Raw genomic sequence first — 19,613 nt, 5'->3', positions numbered from 1 at the left:
TTTCATGGACTTTTAGAAGCTATTCACGTTTATAAAAATGCACTGCTCTTACACACTCATCCTCTGAATCAAAATTTCAGTATATTCGACAAAACCTTGTACACAGAGCTACAGAACTTTTTGCACATCTAATTCCTCTACTTGTTCAGAAGCTTCTTAGAACCTTGAAATAGATCCCCTACCTGAGGGCCAGTTCCTCTCTTGTTTTTCAAATGAGGAACTTTTCTGATCACCTTGACCTCTTCCCTCAGTTAACATGTCTTCCCAGAAAGTACATAGATTATTCTGCTGCCTTAGGTCATTGTGCCTAATTTGGGTTTTTCCTCTTCCTTTTTTTTTTTTTTTTGTGGAGGAGTGTAAAGATGATGCAGAATGTATCTAAAAGTTGTGGGATGATGTGGTTGAAGTGATTTAATTCTTCCTGTTAAAACAACTATTTTTCATTTTGGCAACATACCAAACCTAAAAGGAACAACCAATTTACTTTAAAAAAAAAAAAAAAAGACAGTTAAGACAAAGGATACTAAGCCAAGGAGAGGCAATACAGGTAATGCATTTGGAGGTCTAGGTCCAGGCCAACTCTCAGAGCTGCCTCTGTTTTCAGCCTCTGTTCTCACCGCTGCTCTCCCCCTCCCTTCCCTCAAAGATGAAGCCCACCTGCTTCCCTCAAGTCTTACCTCAGCCACCCCTCCCGCTACCCAGGGCAGAGAAGCCCATCTATTTATGGTCGCCCCCTATTTCCATCTCATATGCTGTTTTCTTCTGATTTTTATTTTTATTAGGCAAACAATCCACACTCGTGAAAACAATTATAAACCGGAAGGTTGTGGGGTGGTTTAGCAGCTTCTTCACAGCCAGCTCTGTGATTTTAGTGAGGATTTAAGGCCCAGTTTAGTTTCACATGTACAGCTTTTGGGCTGTCCCTTTCATGGTTCAATTGTAAGCAACGTCTCCCATCACAGATTAGGGGGTAAAGATTTAGAAGGAACTAATATGTGACCTCTCAGTAAATCAGTTGATAAGACTTAGGAAGTCATTTTAATTTATATTATTAACCTCACACTTTGAAGTTGTCTAAATTGGCTGAAAATAAGTATTCTTGGTGCCTTATTGGTTTATCCTTGCAAACCTTTGTCATGTTTTCTCGTAGTCATTTCCAGTGATAAGCCTGTGTGTGTGTTGTGTGTAATTGTGAGCAATGTACAAGCTTAAATAACGTGCTGACACCACTGTTTCCAAGTTGGTATTCATTAGGCCGTTTCCTCCTGGGCTAGGGCTGCGCTAATCCTGACACCGGCTGCCAGGAGAAAACCTCATGGAGCCCACACCGCACCTTAATAACAGCATCCGTGACCTGCAGTCTCAAGTACAGAATGGGAACCCCAGAGCTAGGAAATGTAGTTGTATATTTTAATGAACTGCTACCCCTGCTAAAGAGGCTTCTTTCACTTTTGTGCTCTACAGAAAGACCAAGGGGGGTAGGAGGGACAAAGCTTTGAATAACTGCTTTCTAACACCGAATGTGGCCAACAGGCCAGAGAACATCACAAATCTAGGCAGGTGTGAGGTACAGTGGCTGAGGATTTCCTGCTCCCCCTGCATGCCCTCTCTTGCCTCCAAAGTCCGATCAAGTGATCCTGGGAAAGAAATACGCCTGGGTTGAGGAGGGTGGTTTTGAAAGAAAAAGCTACCAAGACATTAAAGCAGGGTGAATGAAGGGTAGGCAGGATGAAAGTAACTAAGTAACCTGGCTCAGAACTCTCAAAAGCTTCTAGCAGCTTGATGACAATTACAGGATTTATTTCAGTCTGTGGTACATCATTTGAAGACAATATTACTTCATGTTGTTACAAACTGTATGTATAGTGTGTATGTGTTGTGGGTGTGTATATAAATAATATATATTATATATATGAGAGATTTAGTGACTTTTGATACGGGTTTGGTGCAGGTGAATTTATTACTGAGCCAAGTGAGGCACATACTGAGTCAGTAGTTCGAGTCCAGGGCATTCAGTACTTTTTCTGATTTCCATGTGTGTATAGTGCCTGTCCCATGCGGTATTGTCAGTGTCCTGTCAAATCCAGAACTCACAAAGCAGAGCCAGCGATATTTTATTTGTAGACAATCAACTAGAATCTATAAAATTATTACTGGCAGATGATTATAATTCCAGATCCCTAACACTAGCAAAAGGAAACCCAGAGCATCTTGATAAGAAGTTTTCTGTTTTTGTTTTGTTCCTGGAAGTCAGTAGAATAGCAGTTGTATGTGGTTATATTAGTGTCAAGATACTTAATTTGCTGACCTTATTATTTCAGAAAAAAAAAATTGTATGTATTATATTTGTGGGAAGTTAAAATAATGCTTTGAGATTTTTATCAAATATGGAGAGTAGTTATTTATGAAAAACAAAGAAATGTCTATTTTTGTTTCTTTGTTCCCAATTAATGTAGCTAAATTTTAAAGTGCATTAAAGCAATGGTAAAGCAAATAAGATGCTGTACAAGTATTTTTCTCATGCTTTCATGGAGAGACACTGTTTTCTAAGAGTATCTGAAGGAGGTATGTGCATTCTAACTTCATGATCAGATTTCTCGGATGTACTTTGAATATAAGTGGCAACGTTTTTATTGATAATAAAATCAAAGAAATTCCAATCACCAGAAGGAGAACTAATGAAAACATGTTTTACCTGAATATACTTCATAGGTTTCTCCTGCTGATCCTGTGATTGTTTCATGATTCACTTGAAGAAATGAAGGAAAATACACATAAGAACAGAGACATTACCTGAGATTGTGTTCTATTTTATCAACCCTCCATCTATACTCTGTACTGAAGCAATTTGGATAGAAGTGCTGCTGTTGTTGTGTGTGTCTGGTTTGCAGTCAGAAACTCCCAAAACTTCATCATTCAGCAGTTAGATCCACAACTTTGTATTAAGGTCTAAATACAAGTCAGGGAACCCAGATAAGATAAGAGGATATATGGTTCTCCCTCTGTATTTGTGGGTAATTGGTTCCAGTAGTCTCCCTCCCCCCCGTGCCACCCCATACCAAAATCCATGGATGCTCAAGTCCCTTATATAAAACGGTGCAGTATTTACATATAACCTACGCACAATCCTCCCATCTTCCCCCGCACCCTCCTTTATACTTTAAGTCATGTCTAGATTACTTATAACACCAAATACAAATCCTAAGTAAGTAGTTGTAAATATAATGCAAATGGTTGGTGGTGTGCAGCAAATTCAAGTTTTGCTTTCTGTAACTTTCTGAAATTTTTTTCCCTAAATATTTTCAGTCCATGGTTGGTTGAATCCACTGATGCAGAACCTGTGGATACGGAGGGCCAACTGTAAATTGATTTAGAGTTGGCACTTCCCTGACAATCTGGACAGATGCTTAGTAAACCTGAGATAATTAATTTAGCATCAAAGTGAGTACTATGAGCATTATTAGATTGGTACATGTTAGGGCATTTGGGAGAACAGAAAATACAGCAGTTGAGCTGGATCCTGGTGCAAGAGCCACTGTGCCTTACCCGTCCAGGTCTCTAGTTGGCACATCTTCCCAATGCTTTCTCATTGTTCATTCCCCCCAGTGGAAAAGGGGGGCACTGTTGGACTTAGGAAGTTGGAGAAATAGGTAATAATGCTTCTTTTAGTGATTTAGTTACAGAGCTCTTACGTGCAACAGAATGAGAGGAAGTAGAATGGTTCTGTGCATAGATTTGGGAGCTAGACTGATTAGGGATTCAACTCCCAGCTCCATCATTCATGGGCTGTTGATCCTGAACAAATTACTTAAGCTCTTAGTACTTCATTTGTGTACTGCATCTTAGTACTTTCTCATCTGTGAAAGGGGGATAATGATAGTACTTATATTTTAGGGTTGAGAGGATCTAAAAGATGAAATCAGGTTAAGGTAAGTAAAACAAGGAGGAAGCAGCCATTCAGGCATGGAATGGAAAGGGAATTGAAAGACTAGTTTTCAAATTTGTGTCTGCATAAGAATCATTTGGGGTTCCTATTAGAAATGTAGATTCCCGGGCTTCAGCTCCAGGAATTGAGATTAATTTGGGATCCAAGAATTAGGTCTTTTTGTTCTGTTTTAGTAAACTTTTAGAATTATTTTAGGTTTACAGAAAAGTTGCAAAGATATATCCATTTTGCCCTAATATTAACATATTATCATAGCACATTTGTTAAACTAAGAAGTCAACATTAACGCACTACTGTTAACTCCAGACTTCATTTGGATTTCACCAGATTTTCCACTGATGTTCTTTATCTGTTCTAGGATTCCACATTGCGTTTAGAGAAGCTTCATTTCTTACAGGGACTTTCAGCCCATGAGAGGCAGGTGGTCTGGAGACCACATCTTGAGAAACACTAGGACATGTCAAGGGCTGAGGAAGGTCAAATTGCCCCATCCTCACCACCATCCTGGTGGTGGGGGTGTTGGATATAGAAATTTGATTTGAAGAGTTGGGATGGAATCCTCTCCCTTAGATGAGAGGGGTTACCTTAAGAAGTGAGGCATCTATTCCTAATGCCAGATGAAATGAGTTTTGGAGTTTGGAAGGTGGGGTTGCTGCCTAGCCTGAGGAGATACATCTAGGGTTGTGGGCAGATCAGGGGAGTGAGTGCAGCAAATTGGGAACAACTACTTTGTGGGAACACAGGAGGGCTCAAGTAGTTGATTAAAGGGGATTACAAGGGGCCAGTTAGCCCGTGAGCCATAGAAATCCTGTATTTCCTGGAACCTGGTGATAGTGTTTTAGAAATGGCTCATAGTAGTAACCAACATCAAGCACTGCCACATTGGACACGAGCAGAGAGTCAAAGGGTGAAGCTGAGATGACCTTGTTGAGAGAGGGCAGTGGGAGGTGGACAAAACACTGATGCCCTGCGTTTGGAAGAGTCGGTTCCCACAGTGAGGAGATAAAGGGCCACCATCTGGGGAGCTAGAAGTAAAGGTCAGTAGAATTGAGAACGGTAAGATGAAGGAATAGATGTTGTAAGAAAAAGCTAGCAGAGTAATTTGAGGTCTTGAAGTAGAGATCGACATATTCTTGAGGACCTTAGGTTCTGAGGCTGTCACTGACTTTCTCTAATCACATTCAAATTATTTAGCTGCCCTCACAGCAGTTAAGTAATCACCTAACCTGTTCCTTTTTTTTTTTTTTTTTTTTAAAGAACATTAACCTCTTTTCATTTGACTCTGGATTTCTCTTAATTTCTATACTACTTCACTTTCCTGGTTCTTTCTGCATGTTAGCGATCCTAAACCATAAACTGGTATTCATAACATTTCTTTCACATGAAGTACATGTTATCTCATCTGCCAAACCCATTTAAAACGGACTAGTGTAAATTGCCTCAGAAGCCAAACAGATTGCACCTGTGTACAAGGGACCAGGTGTCTCTGAAGGGCTCCTAGATCTTTTGTATTCTTGCTGGCACGGTGTCAGGCTGGCCAGGCTGGTGAGTGGCTAACAGTTAAGATTTTAGGTGATCTAATCCTTAACTTGATAGATGCTGGGTGTAATCTACAGATTCTGCATAGAAATTAGCACTTACCCCTGGGAGAGCCCCTACCAGCTGTCAAGTGCTTTACCAAATAGCTCTATACTCAAGAATGCGGCTTCTGGGTGAGGGAACAGTCGTAGTCATTTTACATGTGGTTAGAGAGAAGTCTTGGGTGATGAAAGATTTTAGCTAACCTACACGCTATAGGTAAACATTTCCAAAAACATTGCATAACCTGAATACAGAGTGAATTGTTTTCCAGTAAATACTGGCTTCAGCATTTTTCAAAAATCAAGGAATGGTATATTTTATAGAATGGGAAAACTAAGAAATGAAATTTGACCTGTTGTAAAACTAGGATTTAGTGCTGTTGAATTTCAATAATGGGCATACAGGGTACATTAGGAGTAAATGTGAAAGAATAGGGTCATGATGGAATCTGATACAGGGTGGAAAACATTTCTCTTAACCAGAAACACTGGGCCCTAAGAAGTTGTCTTAGGGTCAACCACATGAATTTAACATACAAAAATGGCAATTTAATTTGGTTCAAACATACATTTCAAACTTTTGTCTTTTCCTTGTAAAGAATAAAGTTCAGTTCACGGTATACCAGAGTTAAAATTGCACAGATGTCAGTATTCCAATAGAGAAAAATAATTTTTTTTAAAAAGCGAAAAAATAAAATTTGAGTTCAGGTAGTCAGATATTCTTTTATAGTCTTACTACTTTAGGGAACAAACCCTTCCTCAGTATAAAAATCTGGAAAAAAATGCCATAGTTGCCACCCTATTAATAACTAGTTTCCATGCCCCATATTTGTTGGAGAACCTACTTTGTGATGTTTAAATTTTTACCTTAAGTTGCCTCAATTTCCCATTTATTAAAATGGCTGTATTGCCTCTAGAATTAAAGCTGAAGGGGAAAAGCAATTTTTAGCGATTCCCCTTATTCTACCAACTTGTTCTTGAAGCTACAGTCATGCCCAATGTTCCTACCCCCAATTTTTTTTTTTCAAACCTTCGACCACTCGAGATATGTCAGCATTTCTGCTTAGTAACTGGCATATTACTACGCGGTGCAAACTATTGATATAAACAGTGACTTGTGATAGATTTTTTTTCCCTTCTGTACTAAATCAGATCATTTATCCTCATCAGCAACTTAACAAGAACAAAGTTAAAGATGTGACCTTAGGAAGGTAACTAAGGTGGATGAAATACTACGGCAATACTATCAGGACTGATGGAATATTGCTCAAGTGCAGTGGCTAGGGTCTAAAAGAAACTTTAGAGATCTGGTATATTTCCAACGGAATGTTAAGTGAAATAGCATGTTAAAGTCAAATTACGTGGCTTGTTTAAAAGTCACCCTCTTAACAGCAACCACAATTCTACTGCTTCCTGTTCTTCCATTTTCTTTCCTGTTCAATTGCTTGAAACCCTCAAACAACAAGTTCTGATTCTACAGTACTCCTGTAATTCCTTTCTCTGTGTATTCACCTACTTTTATCTTTCAATGTGCATTTCCATCTTGGCACCATAACAAACAATTCAAAAATGCCATCTAATGCATGATGCCACTGAGCACTGTAGCCAGTGATTTTAAGTGTACTAGATTATCTTCAGGTTGAAAAGAGCGTAAGCTGAAGAAATAAATGTCTACATCTTAACTAAAGGCAGGGGTCAAAACAACTTATGAATGGTTAGTTTGAAAATGCTTTAAGGCCCGACTATCAGAGCTGACTGAAAACATTTGAGTTAGCAGAGTTGTAATGTTATGTGAACAGTGAGAAGTGTTACAAACACAGTAGCCATATATTTTAATTAAAATAGAGTTTATTAGCTTTTCTTTTAATATAAACATGAGGAAGAAAAACCACATAAGTTGTAGCATTCTTTTCAAAATAAAACTGCAATCAGTACTTGAATTTCCAAGCTCCAAACTCCATAAACAATATTTTTTGAGGTGGTAGATTGTAGTATTTTATACACCATAATTTATCATTTATGTCTCTGTCCCTTAAAAATGATGGAACCTGCAGCACTCAGTATAATGTGAAGCCTTGCTATAAAGAGAGAAAGTACTTCTGGCCCAGAAATGCTTTGTTTACAGGCAAAATTCCTAGGATTACATTTGAGAAGGTAGGAGGAGAAAGATTTCACATAGTTGAGAACACTTTTTTTTTTTTAATATTTCAAGTTTAGGTGACATCGTTACCAATCTCCAAAAAGACTGATTACTGGACCTCCCTGCCTTTTAAAGCCTGAGGTAAGGGTTCCTAAGGTTTATATGTTTCCTCTTAAATAGAACTTGAAGTGAGACACCTACAGCCAGGTTAACACACAGGATAGAAAAGCTGTTTCGTATCACTTACTCTCCTGTCACTACTACTAGGGTCCAGTTCTTTTCAATTTATTACATGTGAATTAACACTGTTGTTCATAATTCCTTTACCAAATCTAGAAAAAAGAAACTTAGGTGATCAAGCAGGTAAGCAGCCCAGCCTTGCAAAGGACTATTTTAAAAAGAGGAGGGGAGGTATCCCCTCAAGTCTTAGTGCAATTTTAAGCTTTGATACTTGTAGAAGTATAAATGCCACAAACTTACGAAACATCATTTGAAAGTTTAATCGAATTTCTTCTAAACTCATTTAGTTTTGTAAATTTTAAACGTTAAGCGTTTATTGTTTTATTTTTTATTTTTTAAAATTTATGTATTTATTTATTTATGGCTGTGTTGGGTCTTCGTTTCTGTGCGAGGGCTTTCTCTAGTTGTGGCAAGTGGGGGCCACTCTTCATCGCGGTGCGCGGGCCTCTCATTATCGCGGCCTCTCTTGTTGCGGAGCACAGGCTCCAGACGCGCAGGCTCAGTAATTGTGGCTCACGGGCCTTCCCAAGCCAGGGCTCGAACCTGTGTCCCCAACAAGAGAGCCTGCGACAGTGAGAGGCCCGCGCACCGCGATGAAGAGTGGCCCCCGCTTGCCACAACTAGAGAAAGCCCTCACACAGAAACGACCCAACACGCCATTAAATAAATTAATTCATTTAAAAAAATAAAAAATAAAAAAATAAAAGCTTAATGTTTAAAATGTACAAAAGTAAATGAGTTTAGAAGAAATTCGATTAAAGTTTCAAGTGATGTTTTGCCAGTCTAGCATTTATACTTCTGCGACAGTGTTCTGGAGTATCCAAGCACACTATATTAAAGCTTAAAATTGTTGTAAGACTTTTGGGACACCTTCTATTTCATCACCGGCTTGTTAATTACTGGACCACCATGTTGGCTGGAATTATGAAAATATCCTTTAATACAAGTATATAACAAAGAGGAAAATCATCACAAAATCAGAAGCACCATTATAGTTAACAAGAAATGCAGCACGGACCCAATAGAAGGAAATAACCTACTTTCTCTGTTTATGATCGCAAACATGCTAATATGCTAATAAGTACTGCCTGCAAAGAATTTGGATGACATGTGTTATTCAGCAGCTTTTTGGTTTAAATTGATTGCCAATAATGACTAGCAGCTTCAATGATATAGTAGGGAGGAAGAACCCTGCAAAACCTAACGATGCTACAACAGTCTGTTCCGAAGTTTGGCTTTATGAGTTGTTAGGAGTCCCATGGTTTTTTTTTGGGTTTTTTTTTGTTTTTTTTTCTTTTTTGTTTTTTTTTCTTTTTTTTTGTTTTTTTGTGTTTTTGTGTTTTTTTCTTTTTTTTTTGTTTTTTTGTTTTTCTTCTTTTTTGTTTTTTTTCTTTTTTTTTGTTTTTTTGTGTTTTTTTCTTTCTTTTTTGTTTTTTTTTCTTTTTTGGTTTGTGTTTTCTTTTTCTTTTTTGTTTTTTCTTCTTTTTTTGTTTTTTTGTGTTTTTTTCTTTTTTTATTGTTTTTTTGTTTTTTTTGTTTTTTTGTTTTTTGTTTTTTTCTTTTTTTATTGTTTTTGTGTTTTTTTTCTTTTTTTGTTTTTTTTCTTTTTTTTTGTGTGTTTTTTTTCTTTTTTTTGTTTTTTTTCTTTTTTTGTTTTATTGTTTTTTTGTGGTTTTTTCTTTTTTTCTTTTTTTTGTTTTTTTGTGTTTTTTTCTTGTCTTTGTTTTTTTGTGTGTTTTTCTTTTTTTTGTTTTTTTGTGTGTTTTTCTTTTTTTGTATTTTGTGTGTTTTTCTTTTTTTTTGTGTGTGTGTTTTTCTTTTTTTTCTTTTTTGTGTGTTTTTCTTTTTTTATTGTTTTTTTGTGTGTTTTTCTTTTTTTTGTTTTTTTGTGTGTTTTTCTTTTTTTGTTTTTTTTGTGTGTTTTTCTTTTTTTTGTTTTTTTGTGTGTTTTTCTTTTTTTTGTTTTTTTGTGTTTTTTTCTTTTTTTTGTTTTTTTGTGTTTTTTTCTTTTTTTTGTTTTTTTGTGTTTTTTTCTTTTTTTTGTTTTTTTGTGTTTTTTTCTTTTTTTGTTTTTTTGTGTTTTTTTCTTTTTTTGTTTTTTTGTGTTTTTTTCTTTTTTTTGTTTTTTTGTGTTTTTTTCTTTTTTTTGTTTTTTTGTGTTTTTTTCTTTTTTTTGTTTTTTTGTGTTTTTTTCTTTTTTTTGTTTTTTTGTGTTTTTTTCTTTTTTTATTGTTTTTTTGTGTTTTTTTCTTTTTTTTGTGTTTTTTTCTTTTTTTGTTTTTTTGTTTTTTTCTTTTTTTTATTTTTTTTTGTGTTTTTTTCTTTTTTTATTGTTTTTTTGTGTTTTTTTCTTTTTTTTGTTTTTTTTTCTTTTTTTTGTTTTTTTTTTCTTTTTTTTGTTTTTTTTTTTTTTTTTGGAGTCCCATTTTTTGATGGTAATACTGCACTGATCCTAAAGGAATATGCAGCAGTATGGGACAGTGAGGCAAGAAAAACATAGAAGTTATATAGTTAGTGTCTTTAAAGTCTAAAAATTTAAACTATTAATTAAAAAACCTGACATAGCTCACAGCTATCAGATATCTGTGCGTGGATTGGGAGCAGATATCTGTGCGTGGATTGGGAGCTTTTAGCTTTGGAGTGGTGTTTGTAACTCTGTTTACAATAAAAAGGACAGAAGAGCGTGTTACATTGACGAGGTACCGTTCTTTCCTATGAGCATAATCTTCGCTTGTCCATGAGTCTCTTGAATTCAATGTCTTTCTTTAAGGTGAAAATACTAACTTTGCTGGTTTCTGAGCAGGAGAGGTGATATTTCTCCAGGCCTTGTTTCGAGGGGTTTATGATGTTACAACCCCTCACTTCTCCCTTAAGAGAGGATGGCATTGGAGCGCCGAATACCAAGGAAATTATCAGCGCTGAAAGACCTTCTCATAGCAGCTCTACACACGTCTTTGTATTTGTCGTCACACAATCTGGAAATGGCCTAGGAAAGTCAATCAGGTAGAACATAGGTATAATTAGGGGGGAAAAAACATGTTCGGACCTTAAAAAAACAAAAAAAGCATCATTGATAAGCCACACATCTCCATTCGTTTAGATAGTTCATAGTTACTGCTACTTTGGATAGCTGATATCTACACTAACTGACAGTTCCCTAAGGTAATAACCTTTAAGGGCTATGATTAGATTGCTGGGGCAAGGGGTAACTTGCCCTAATAACTTAGAGTTACTTAAAAATTGGGTTCCTAATGATAGGCTCCTAATAGCAATATCATCTGTTACCTACACACGTGATCCTTAAACGTAATGGACATACACTTGGGCAAAATCAGTGTTTACTCAGCTATTCAACTTCTCTTCAGTTTTCATTAGTTATTACATACTCTAAGAAAATTTTAATCAGGTAGGTATGTGCTGAAGGTAGGAGAGGTCTAATGACAAGCGCTGAAAGGTGCTATTTCACTTGCACATAAATTATGGTAGAAAAACATCTTATTCTAAAGTACCACCAAGGTACCAGAGAAAGTATCAATTTTAAATGTGTTCATTTCAGTTGTGAATTTTGCTGTATACCCACCAAAAATCATAAGCCATAAGTATTACTTTGTTCCATGTACGTTACCATTTATATTAAAAACTCATGTACTTTCTACATCCAGTATCTGAATCCACATTATACCTTCCAAGTATAGGTCTCTCAGGTTAGCCACGGATGCTTTGTCTAATAAACTCATGGGACTGAACTGTGATACACATACACATACACACACACACACACACACACACACACACACACACACGAACTGCAAGCTGAGTAAAAAACAGTTAAGAGGGAATTCCCTGGTGGCGCAGTGGTTAAGAATCCACCTGCCAATGCAGGGGACACGGGTTTGAGCCCTGGTCCGGGAAGATCCCACATGCCGAGGAGCAACTAAGCCCGTGCGCCACAACTACTGACCCTGCGCTCTAGAGCCCGTGCTCTGCAACAAGGGCAGCCACTGCAATGAGAAGCCTGCGCACCGCAATGAAGAGCAGCCCCCGCCCGCCGCAGCTAGAGAAAGCCCGCGTGCAGCAGCGAAGACCCAATGCAGCCATAAATAAATAAATACATTTATTTATTTATTAAAAATATCAAGACAGTAGAAATAGTCCAAAACATCAATTATATAAAAAAAAAAAAAGACAGTTAAGAGTGGTAAGTAGATTACGTAGGTACATATGATTAGGGATACAATTTTAAGAAATTATTCATGTATGGTTATATGTAAGTGTAGAGGTTCAAATGGAAAACCATTAAGAACAGATTAAATATGATTTAAAGTATTCTGAATTATGGTTACAGAAGAGACAATTTTTTTTTTTTATAATGTGGGATCCCTGTATAAACCATAAAAGACACAGGAAATATGATGCCAACGGGTCAATAAGCTCTTCAAACTGTTAACAGCTTTCCATTTTCCTAATCACTGCTTAATATAATTTAGCTACAGGTGTGGCTTCGGTGGCTGACAGAAAACCCCAGTTAGTGATTTCACAGCCTTACCTCTAAGTTCTGTGCTCTTTCTTTGCTAAGAGGAGTGAATAGAACATTCAGCTTGTTGTCATCTGCTAAGGAGCGAAGGTCAAAGTAGTATTTGGCATACACACTGAAAGGAACATTAATATTAAACTGAAGTAGCTCCAGGAAGTGCCTTTCCATCTCATTCCTGGGGGAGGAGGAGAAGACAAAACCAACACAGGACAATTTTAGTCAACTGGGCTATCTTCAAAAATACCATTCTGAGCTACTAGGATGGCTCTAAATACTGTTTTGAAACAAATAATGGCTACCCAGCTGGATTAATACCCTAATGTTCAAACAAGGTACAGCTATTTGTGGTCCTTTCTGCGTCCCAGCACTTTGAGTCTGGGACAAGGGGGAAGAGGTTATGGCCCTCTTATGCACTCATGCTGCTGACTCAGGGGCTCATTCTTCAGAGTTCCATTAGCGCAGCTGTACGATTCATGCTCCACACTCACTCACGAGGCCCCGCTCTAGTGATCAGGTGAAAGGAATGATGTATGCTGTTTATTAGCTCTGAAGAACTTGCAGACGTTTTCACCGGGCTGATGACAGGAAGGGGCTTACTGAAGTAGAGACGAGCCAACAAAAGGAGTGGGCACATCACCACGGCAACAAATGGATCCATCGAGAGCCACTGCTATTATCTCTGAGGGGGGAAAACTCTTGAGGCAACAAGGATTCATCTCAAGTAAATAAATAAATAAGCTACATTCGATGGGAAAGGGAATCCCCCCCACCCCCACCCCGTGCATGGGGCTGTGTCAAAGGGCATAATGCAAGTTTCTGTTCACCTTAAAACCTTACTAGGGTGAGTTGTCGTCACCATGACAGGACAGGATGCACTTTTTAAGCTTAGGAAGGCAGTAAGATTATGTCTCAGCTAGACTAAACCCACTTTACGATACGACCTCTGATAGAGCAGTTGTTGCCCCCGGTGTTAGGAGAGCAGCCCAGAATGTTCAGACCTACCGCCCCTTGCCAGGACAGACTGCACACGCCCACAGAGGGCGAATTCAATGAAGTGGGAAAGTAGAGTGCTGGGAGCAGGCTTCTGCTATATGACCATATCCAGCCATTTGCTTGCCAAATGTTTAAGTAAATAAATATAAAGTTAGAGTAAATCTTACCACTTTTCACAGCAATCACTTTAGAGAGTTGATTATATAAAAATGATAAATACCCAAACAAACATGCAAGTGGCTTATTTTACAACACATTTGGTTTCTTGGTTTTAAAGTGTTAATATTTTATCCATTGGATAAATCAACAAATGCTCCATGTTCTCCTGTATGGAGAGCAGAGTATGAGCAGAAATGAGGTTTCTCATTTGTTGAACTTTAAACCTAACTGAACCTACTTCCAAAATTAATTTCCTGTTCATACGGCCAGAAGTCTATAGAAATGTAAATCAGATAATGTTTTGATAATCAGCTAATCAGGACTTAATTTACTACAGGAATAAATGCACTTCACTATCCCTTTTATATTTTCTCCACTAATACATTTTAATTGTGTGGAAATACAGTACTTCATAGGATTAACATGTCTATTAATAGAGCTTTAATCACTGAAGAAAAGCATTATGCCTACAGAATATGCATCTTCTGTGTTTTTTGCTGTTTTTAAATGGCTAGGTGGCTGAAGAGCCTACCACTTACAGGCGCAGCAAACTGTCTGAACAGCAGCTGCTCAGTTTAACTTACTCTTTTGAAGGGAAATATATATTTAACAAGACACAGAGATGTTAGAAAGTTTTAAGGAAAAGCTGATAGACAGCAATTTTTCAATTCAGACTCAAAATGAGACCATTACAAATAGTAGTCAACAGCAGAGGGATGAAACAAATGTGTATTAAACACTTTGTTGTAATGCTTTCCAACTCCCAAAGATCATAAACAAAAGCAGCCTATTATAAACATAACTCCTGGTGATTCTCCGTTCTACACAGAAAAGCGTTGTTTAGAATTAGTCTCTTCATAGCTGGACAGTGCCGCCAATGCTCCTGGGCTCAATGTCTATGAACACCCACACGTTTCCCTGCATGTTCTCGGATGTTGTACCTGGAACCAGAGCCCCAGTCAGCTCAGTTGCAGATTCTGAGAAAATTTCAGCTGCCATCTTGGCAGGGATGGTGTTCACGATTACAAATTTTCCTTCCTTCAAGGGACCAGTTTAAAGACTGATGATAGTGTTGGTCAACGTCACTTTAGTTTCTGCAACTTCCAAAAGTACTTCCATTCATTTCAAATTCATTATCTGCTGTTACACTGTTTGCTAAGATTGCTACCAGCAATATCACCACGACCACCTGGTTTACATGGTCACCAAAGTGGGCATTTTCACCAAAAGCCACTTTGACAGCTACTGACAGTCACTGGTCCCTTCTCTTAGTCACAACTTTCCTCGCTTCAGCTGTAAATATGCACTTTGGTAATTGTGAATTATCTAGAGTAAGGGGCAAAGGTAACAAAAACAAACTCTTGCCCCTGCCTGCCACCTTGATCGGCCTCTGCTGTCCAATATAATCAAGAGGTGTCCTTTCACATTTTCCTGAATGCCACCCACAAAGACAGGTTCACTGTCAAGCGGGCACTTTGAGAGTCTGCTGGAATTACCTCTCTGGCTCATCCTGCTTCCCACCCTTGGGGCCCTTCACCAGAGCCAGATTGGAAGCCTGGCGTTTCATGCCAATGTGAGCGTGCCATCTGTGAGGAGAACCTGCCTAACTAACTCAAGGCCCCACAAAGTGCCGCTATGTTTGCTGAGTGCCCTGGGTGAGGCCCCAGGGATGCTTCCCGGACTACCTGAGAGGTAGGTGTTTCCTAACTCAGCAGACTTTAGGGGAGGAGACAGGAACACAGGGATCTGAAACCTTTATATGTGGCTACCTGTACATCATAGTTTCTGTAACAACAGAACCTCAGATAAAAAGGAGAAAAAGACCAGCAAAAGCAAATACACAATGTGTGGCTCAGGTTGAAATTATAACCTGTCAGTAGTCTAGAGGCCCTAAGACCTTAACAGTGGCCACTTGCTTCAAAGACCAGGCATGTGCCCCTTAAAAATGGACTGGACCTGGTAGACAGCTTTAAGAAAGCTGTCAAGTTACTTACTGTACCATGTTGTTCTGGTAGTGAGCTTGTAAAACGTTTGGCAAAAACCACCAGAAAAATAATTTCAATTTATCAAGCAGAATATTACAACAATAACACATCAAGACCTACCAATTAATGAGGGGAAATACAAATTGTTATACTACAGCTAGATAGAAAGAAGGCTGTAATTTTATGTCTATTTCAGCTCTCTGCACAAGGTAACCTTTCTTAAAATGTAACATTTCTTAAAAATGTAAACTTTATGAGAGCAAATGAGGTATTGGAAAATGGTTAGAAAGTTCACGGTAACCTTACAAACTCACATGTCCTCAACTGTAACGTCCTTGAGGATCTGGCAGTAGTCCACATTCCATACAGCCCGATCGTCCCAAAACTTGGAGGCAAGAAGAATGGCTCCCAAAACAATTCTTTTCCAGTTAGTGGGGCAAATGTCGATCTCAGCATAAGTTAAAAGCCTTTCTAAGTAAACCTGCAAAAGTAGAGCACTGATCTTTGATTTTAGTTCAGTTTAAGTGCTGTGATAAGAATTGTTAGGAATGACAGATTTCATCTCTTTTTGACACCCCTTTTATTCCTAGGTTCTACAAAGACTTTGCTCAGCCAAGCCAAGGCCAGAGGCCAGGTCACAGTTGTCAGATATTTCTGTTAGTCTGATATTTCTACTCTGCCCGTGTGAATTTCCAACCCAATTTTGGTCACAGGAATGAAAGAACATCTCAGCAAAGGGCATTCTAAAGACACGCATTGTATTATTACCTTCCCACTTGTCAAGGGCAGCACATACAGCCCAGTGTCGACTTCAACTGTTCAGTAAATGCTTGAGTGCCTATCACGTGCAATGTTAACTACAAGACTGGTGGTGGTTGCATGGCGATTTTACATAACGCTTGAGTGTGTAAAATTCTGGTAAGACTGAGCACATCTTTACCTTCTCTTCAGAGTCACCAGTCCTTTTGTGGCATGAACTTGAAGATAAAAACTGGTGGTCAAGAGAGCCTCCCGGTGGCTGCTGCGTGGCACAGCAGGACAGGCAGTACAAAGGGGCTTTACAACTGTCAAGTATTCCCATATTTTAGTGCCTTTTTAAGGAACACACATGCATACAAAGGGTAGTCCTTTTCATATCCCCAATTTTTCACATCTCCATTATCATTTCATTATTCATTTCTGTCTTAACATAATCTGCAGCTTAGTCAATTCTTTTGGTTTTAAGGTGGGAAGACCTGCCTGTGTCTGTATCCCTGGGGCTGCTCTAAACCTGCCGGTTTGTGAGATGATTTCATGGTTTCTTTTACATGTATCAAATGTCTACCCTACAAAGAACTGGATGGAGTTAACAGCTGAGCAAAGATTAGAGAGGTAAGCTGTGATTTGTTGTTACCTCTGTAGAAGAGTGTATATGCCATTTGACAAAAAGAAAAATGTCCAGTTTTAAAGAGTCTGTTTACTCTCTGAAGGGTTATCAGATTGACAGCTCAGATTCGCCCATGCCCTCCAAACTCTACTGTGTTTTCAAACACGGGTATTGAGATTATATGTTCTTAGTGAAATTCGGCTCCCATTCCCCAAAGAACGACTCTCCCCGCAAGGTTCAACTCTCTACTTTATGGGACTAATCAGAGGCACTGAAACGACACTGGCAATCTCTCAACTTCCTCTCACCTTTGTACTGGCAAACTTGGTACACGTGCCGATATTCATTTATCCCACTTGCCCTCCTGTCTCGGAGGAAGCGAGATTTCTTTCTTTTCACTGAAGCTAACTCTCCTATGAATGAAGTTGATCCCACCTCACTTCTGCAGAGCACTGTGCCCACAGTTAGTCTCTTTTTGAACAACTTCTCCCTCTCTGTCAGAGGCTTCCTCCGGTGTGAATGCTTCCATGTCCCCAGCCTGTCCCCCACTGCCCCTAGACGGCGTCCTCAGGGCTGAGGCCAGCTCCTCCTCTCCCATCCTCTCCTTAACCCACTTCAGTCAGCCTCCTGCTGCTACCACTCTACAGAGACTACTCTTGCCGTGGTCACCGGTGCCTTCACACAAACAACCCAGAGCTCTTCGTCCCAGAGCTCCACTCCCCAGGCCTTCCCTCATAAATGAAAGAGCACTGCCACACGCCCAGTCGCTGAGACCAAAAACCTGCACTTGAGTGTATCCTGCTCCAATCTGTTAGAACTTCTTGTTACCTCTACCTTCACTGGTACCCTGACCGCTTTTCTGTCTGTCACTTCTGACTTGTATCGCTGCCACTGCCTAACTTCTCTGCCTCCCAACAGACTACAGTCTGTTCTCCCCAAAGCAGCCAGGAGAGCCTCTTAAATTAAGAGTACTTTATGCGCCTGCTCCAGATCTGCCAGAGGTTTCCCATCAAACAAATACCTTCTTCCCGTGGCCTGCAAGTTACGAGGCCCTGTGCGGTACGGCCTTGTCCTTCCGTGACCTCATCACCTATGCTCTTTCCCTCATTCCCCGCTCGGATCACAATGGCCACCTTGCTTTTCCTTGAACACACAGAACAAGTTCCTGTCTCAGAGCCTTGCACTTGTCCCCTCTGCCCGTAATGCCAGCGTACCTGATCTTCCTCAGTTCAGCCAGGTCCTGGGTTCAAACATTACCTCTTTAAAGAGGCTCTTCCTGAGCTTTCTAGTAAGCCCCTCTAATCACTTTATCCCTTTACCTTGCTTTCTCTTCATGGTTTTTTACCACTACTTGAAATAGTCATCTTTTAAAAAACACTCATTAAAAAAAACACTTATACTTTGCTATACACCTGAAACTAACACAACACTGTAAATCAACTGTACTCCGATAAAAAAAAAAAAAAATTTACGTCTTCCACACTTGCTCCATAAAGGCAAGAACTTTATTTATCCAACTTGTTCTCTCCTCCACCCCCCACATGTAGAAAAGTGACACAGAGTAGGTATTCAGTGACATGGTATTTATGACATGAGCAACTTCTTGGTAGCATTTAGCGTTTGGACCATACTCTCCTTCTTGAACCTCTCCTGGTGTCTCTTAGGGTTCTCTGCTGGGTTTCCTACCACTGTAGCCACTCCTCTGGGGATCTGTCCCTTAAGTGCTGACAGTCCCTAGTAGGATCTATCTTCTACCCACTTTTTATTTTACATACTTTCTCTGCATTTGAACAGCTACACTTAATTCCCTCCCTCTAGCTCAGATTCATGCTCCAATCCCATATATTCAAATGATTACTAGACACTGCCATTCTGCTGTCTCGCAGGTACATCAAGCTTAACTTGTCTACAAAGAAATGCCCCTCTTCCAACCCAAATACTCTCCTTCCTGCATTTCCTAGCTCTCCATATGCAAGCACCATTCCTGCCTCTCTCAAGCATGTGCTAAGCACTCCAAGTGGCCTGTAGCTCCAAGAAAAGGCCTGTGTCTGATCCAGTACCCACTGAGGGGTCTCTTTTCAAAAGGACAAGCCTCCTGTCCTAAATTCTGCCTTGATAGGAGCAGGCAGTGAGTGGCCTAAGTATTCCTTCCCTGCAGACCACGCAGCTGACTTTCCCCCCTACAGGTTTGCTATAGGGAGGAGTAAAACAATCCCAACTACCTCTCACTTGAATATGATTTATTATTCAAATGATAAAATCTTACCATAGGAATTAGGAATGGATGACAAAAAGGTCCTTACACAGCTGTAGCTTAGCAGGCTAACTAGAGTAAAGCCTTCTGAAGTCCTACTGGCACCCTAGTCCTGGGCAACTTCACATGCAGGCAGTAAGAGGACAGCAGGGATGGTTAACACCATTATCCATTATCCAAGGAACAGAGAACTGAGGGCAGTAGTTCTCAGTCAGGACACACATCAGAACTGCCTAGGCAGTACAGTCTGGGACTCAGCTTCAAACTGCCCGGAACCTGTTTCTGCCTGTGGACCAGAGCGCTCAGTGATTGCCCCGCCCCACCACCACCACATGCGTCGTCTGTGTGTGCGTGTGTGCACTGTGCGTGCGTGTGTCCCCTCAGGTGTGGAAGGAGAAACCGGAAATCTCTCCTGC

The 19,613-nt window shown here is 39.4% G+C and overlaps 1 protein-coding gene and 1 long non-coding RNA gene across 3 annotated transcripts in view; both read right to left on the bottom strand.

The window, feature by feature from the left end:
• Positions 1–1,983: 1,983 nt before the first annotated feature.
• LOC309665752 overlaps positions 1,984–19,613 on the bottom strand; it is a 280,938-nt gene continuing 263,308 nt past the window's right edge. Inside the window, exon 2 of the long non-coding RNA XR_014266658.1 lies at positions 1,984–6,556. This is a non-coding gene — a long non-coding RNA (uncharacterized lncRNA). The remainder of the gene's footprint in view (positions 6,557–19,613) is intronic.
• The window catches only part of LOC309665747 (cyclin-Y-like protein 1), a 34,419-nt gene continuing 24,661 nt past the window's right edge, over positions 9,856–19,613 (bottom strand). The window contains exons 8-10 of one of the 2 annotated variants that reach the window (XM_082472462.1): positions 15,892–16,058; positions 12,453–12,615; positions 9,856–10,892 (exon numbers count right to left, since the gene is read on the bottom strand). In XM_082472462.1, coding sequence (XP_082328588.1) covers positions 10,776–10,892; positions 12,453–12,615; positions 15,892–16,058 — 447 coding nt within the window. In that variant the 3' untranslated portion in view covers positions 9,856–10,775. Of the gene's footprint in view, positions 10,893–12,452; positions 12,616–15,891; positions 16,059–19,613 lie in introns of those variants that run through there. The other variant, XR_014266657.1, reaches the window with a different exon arrangement.

The sequence above is a fragment of the Balaenoptera physalus genome, assembly GCF_965194825.1.
Source record: "Balaenoptera physalus genome assembly, chromosome: 8".
Taxonomy (NCBI): domain Eukaryota; kingdom Metazoa; phylum Chordata; class Mammalia; order Artiodactyla; family Balaenopteridae; genus Balaenoptera; species Balaenoptera physalus.
The sequence above is the reverse complement of the archived record's forward strand: the minus strand, read 5'-3'. Positions and strand labels throughout refer to the sequence as shown.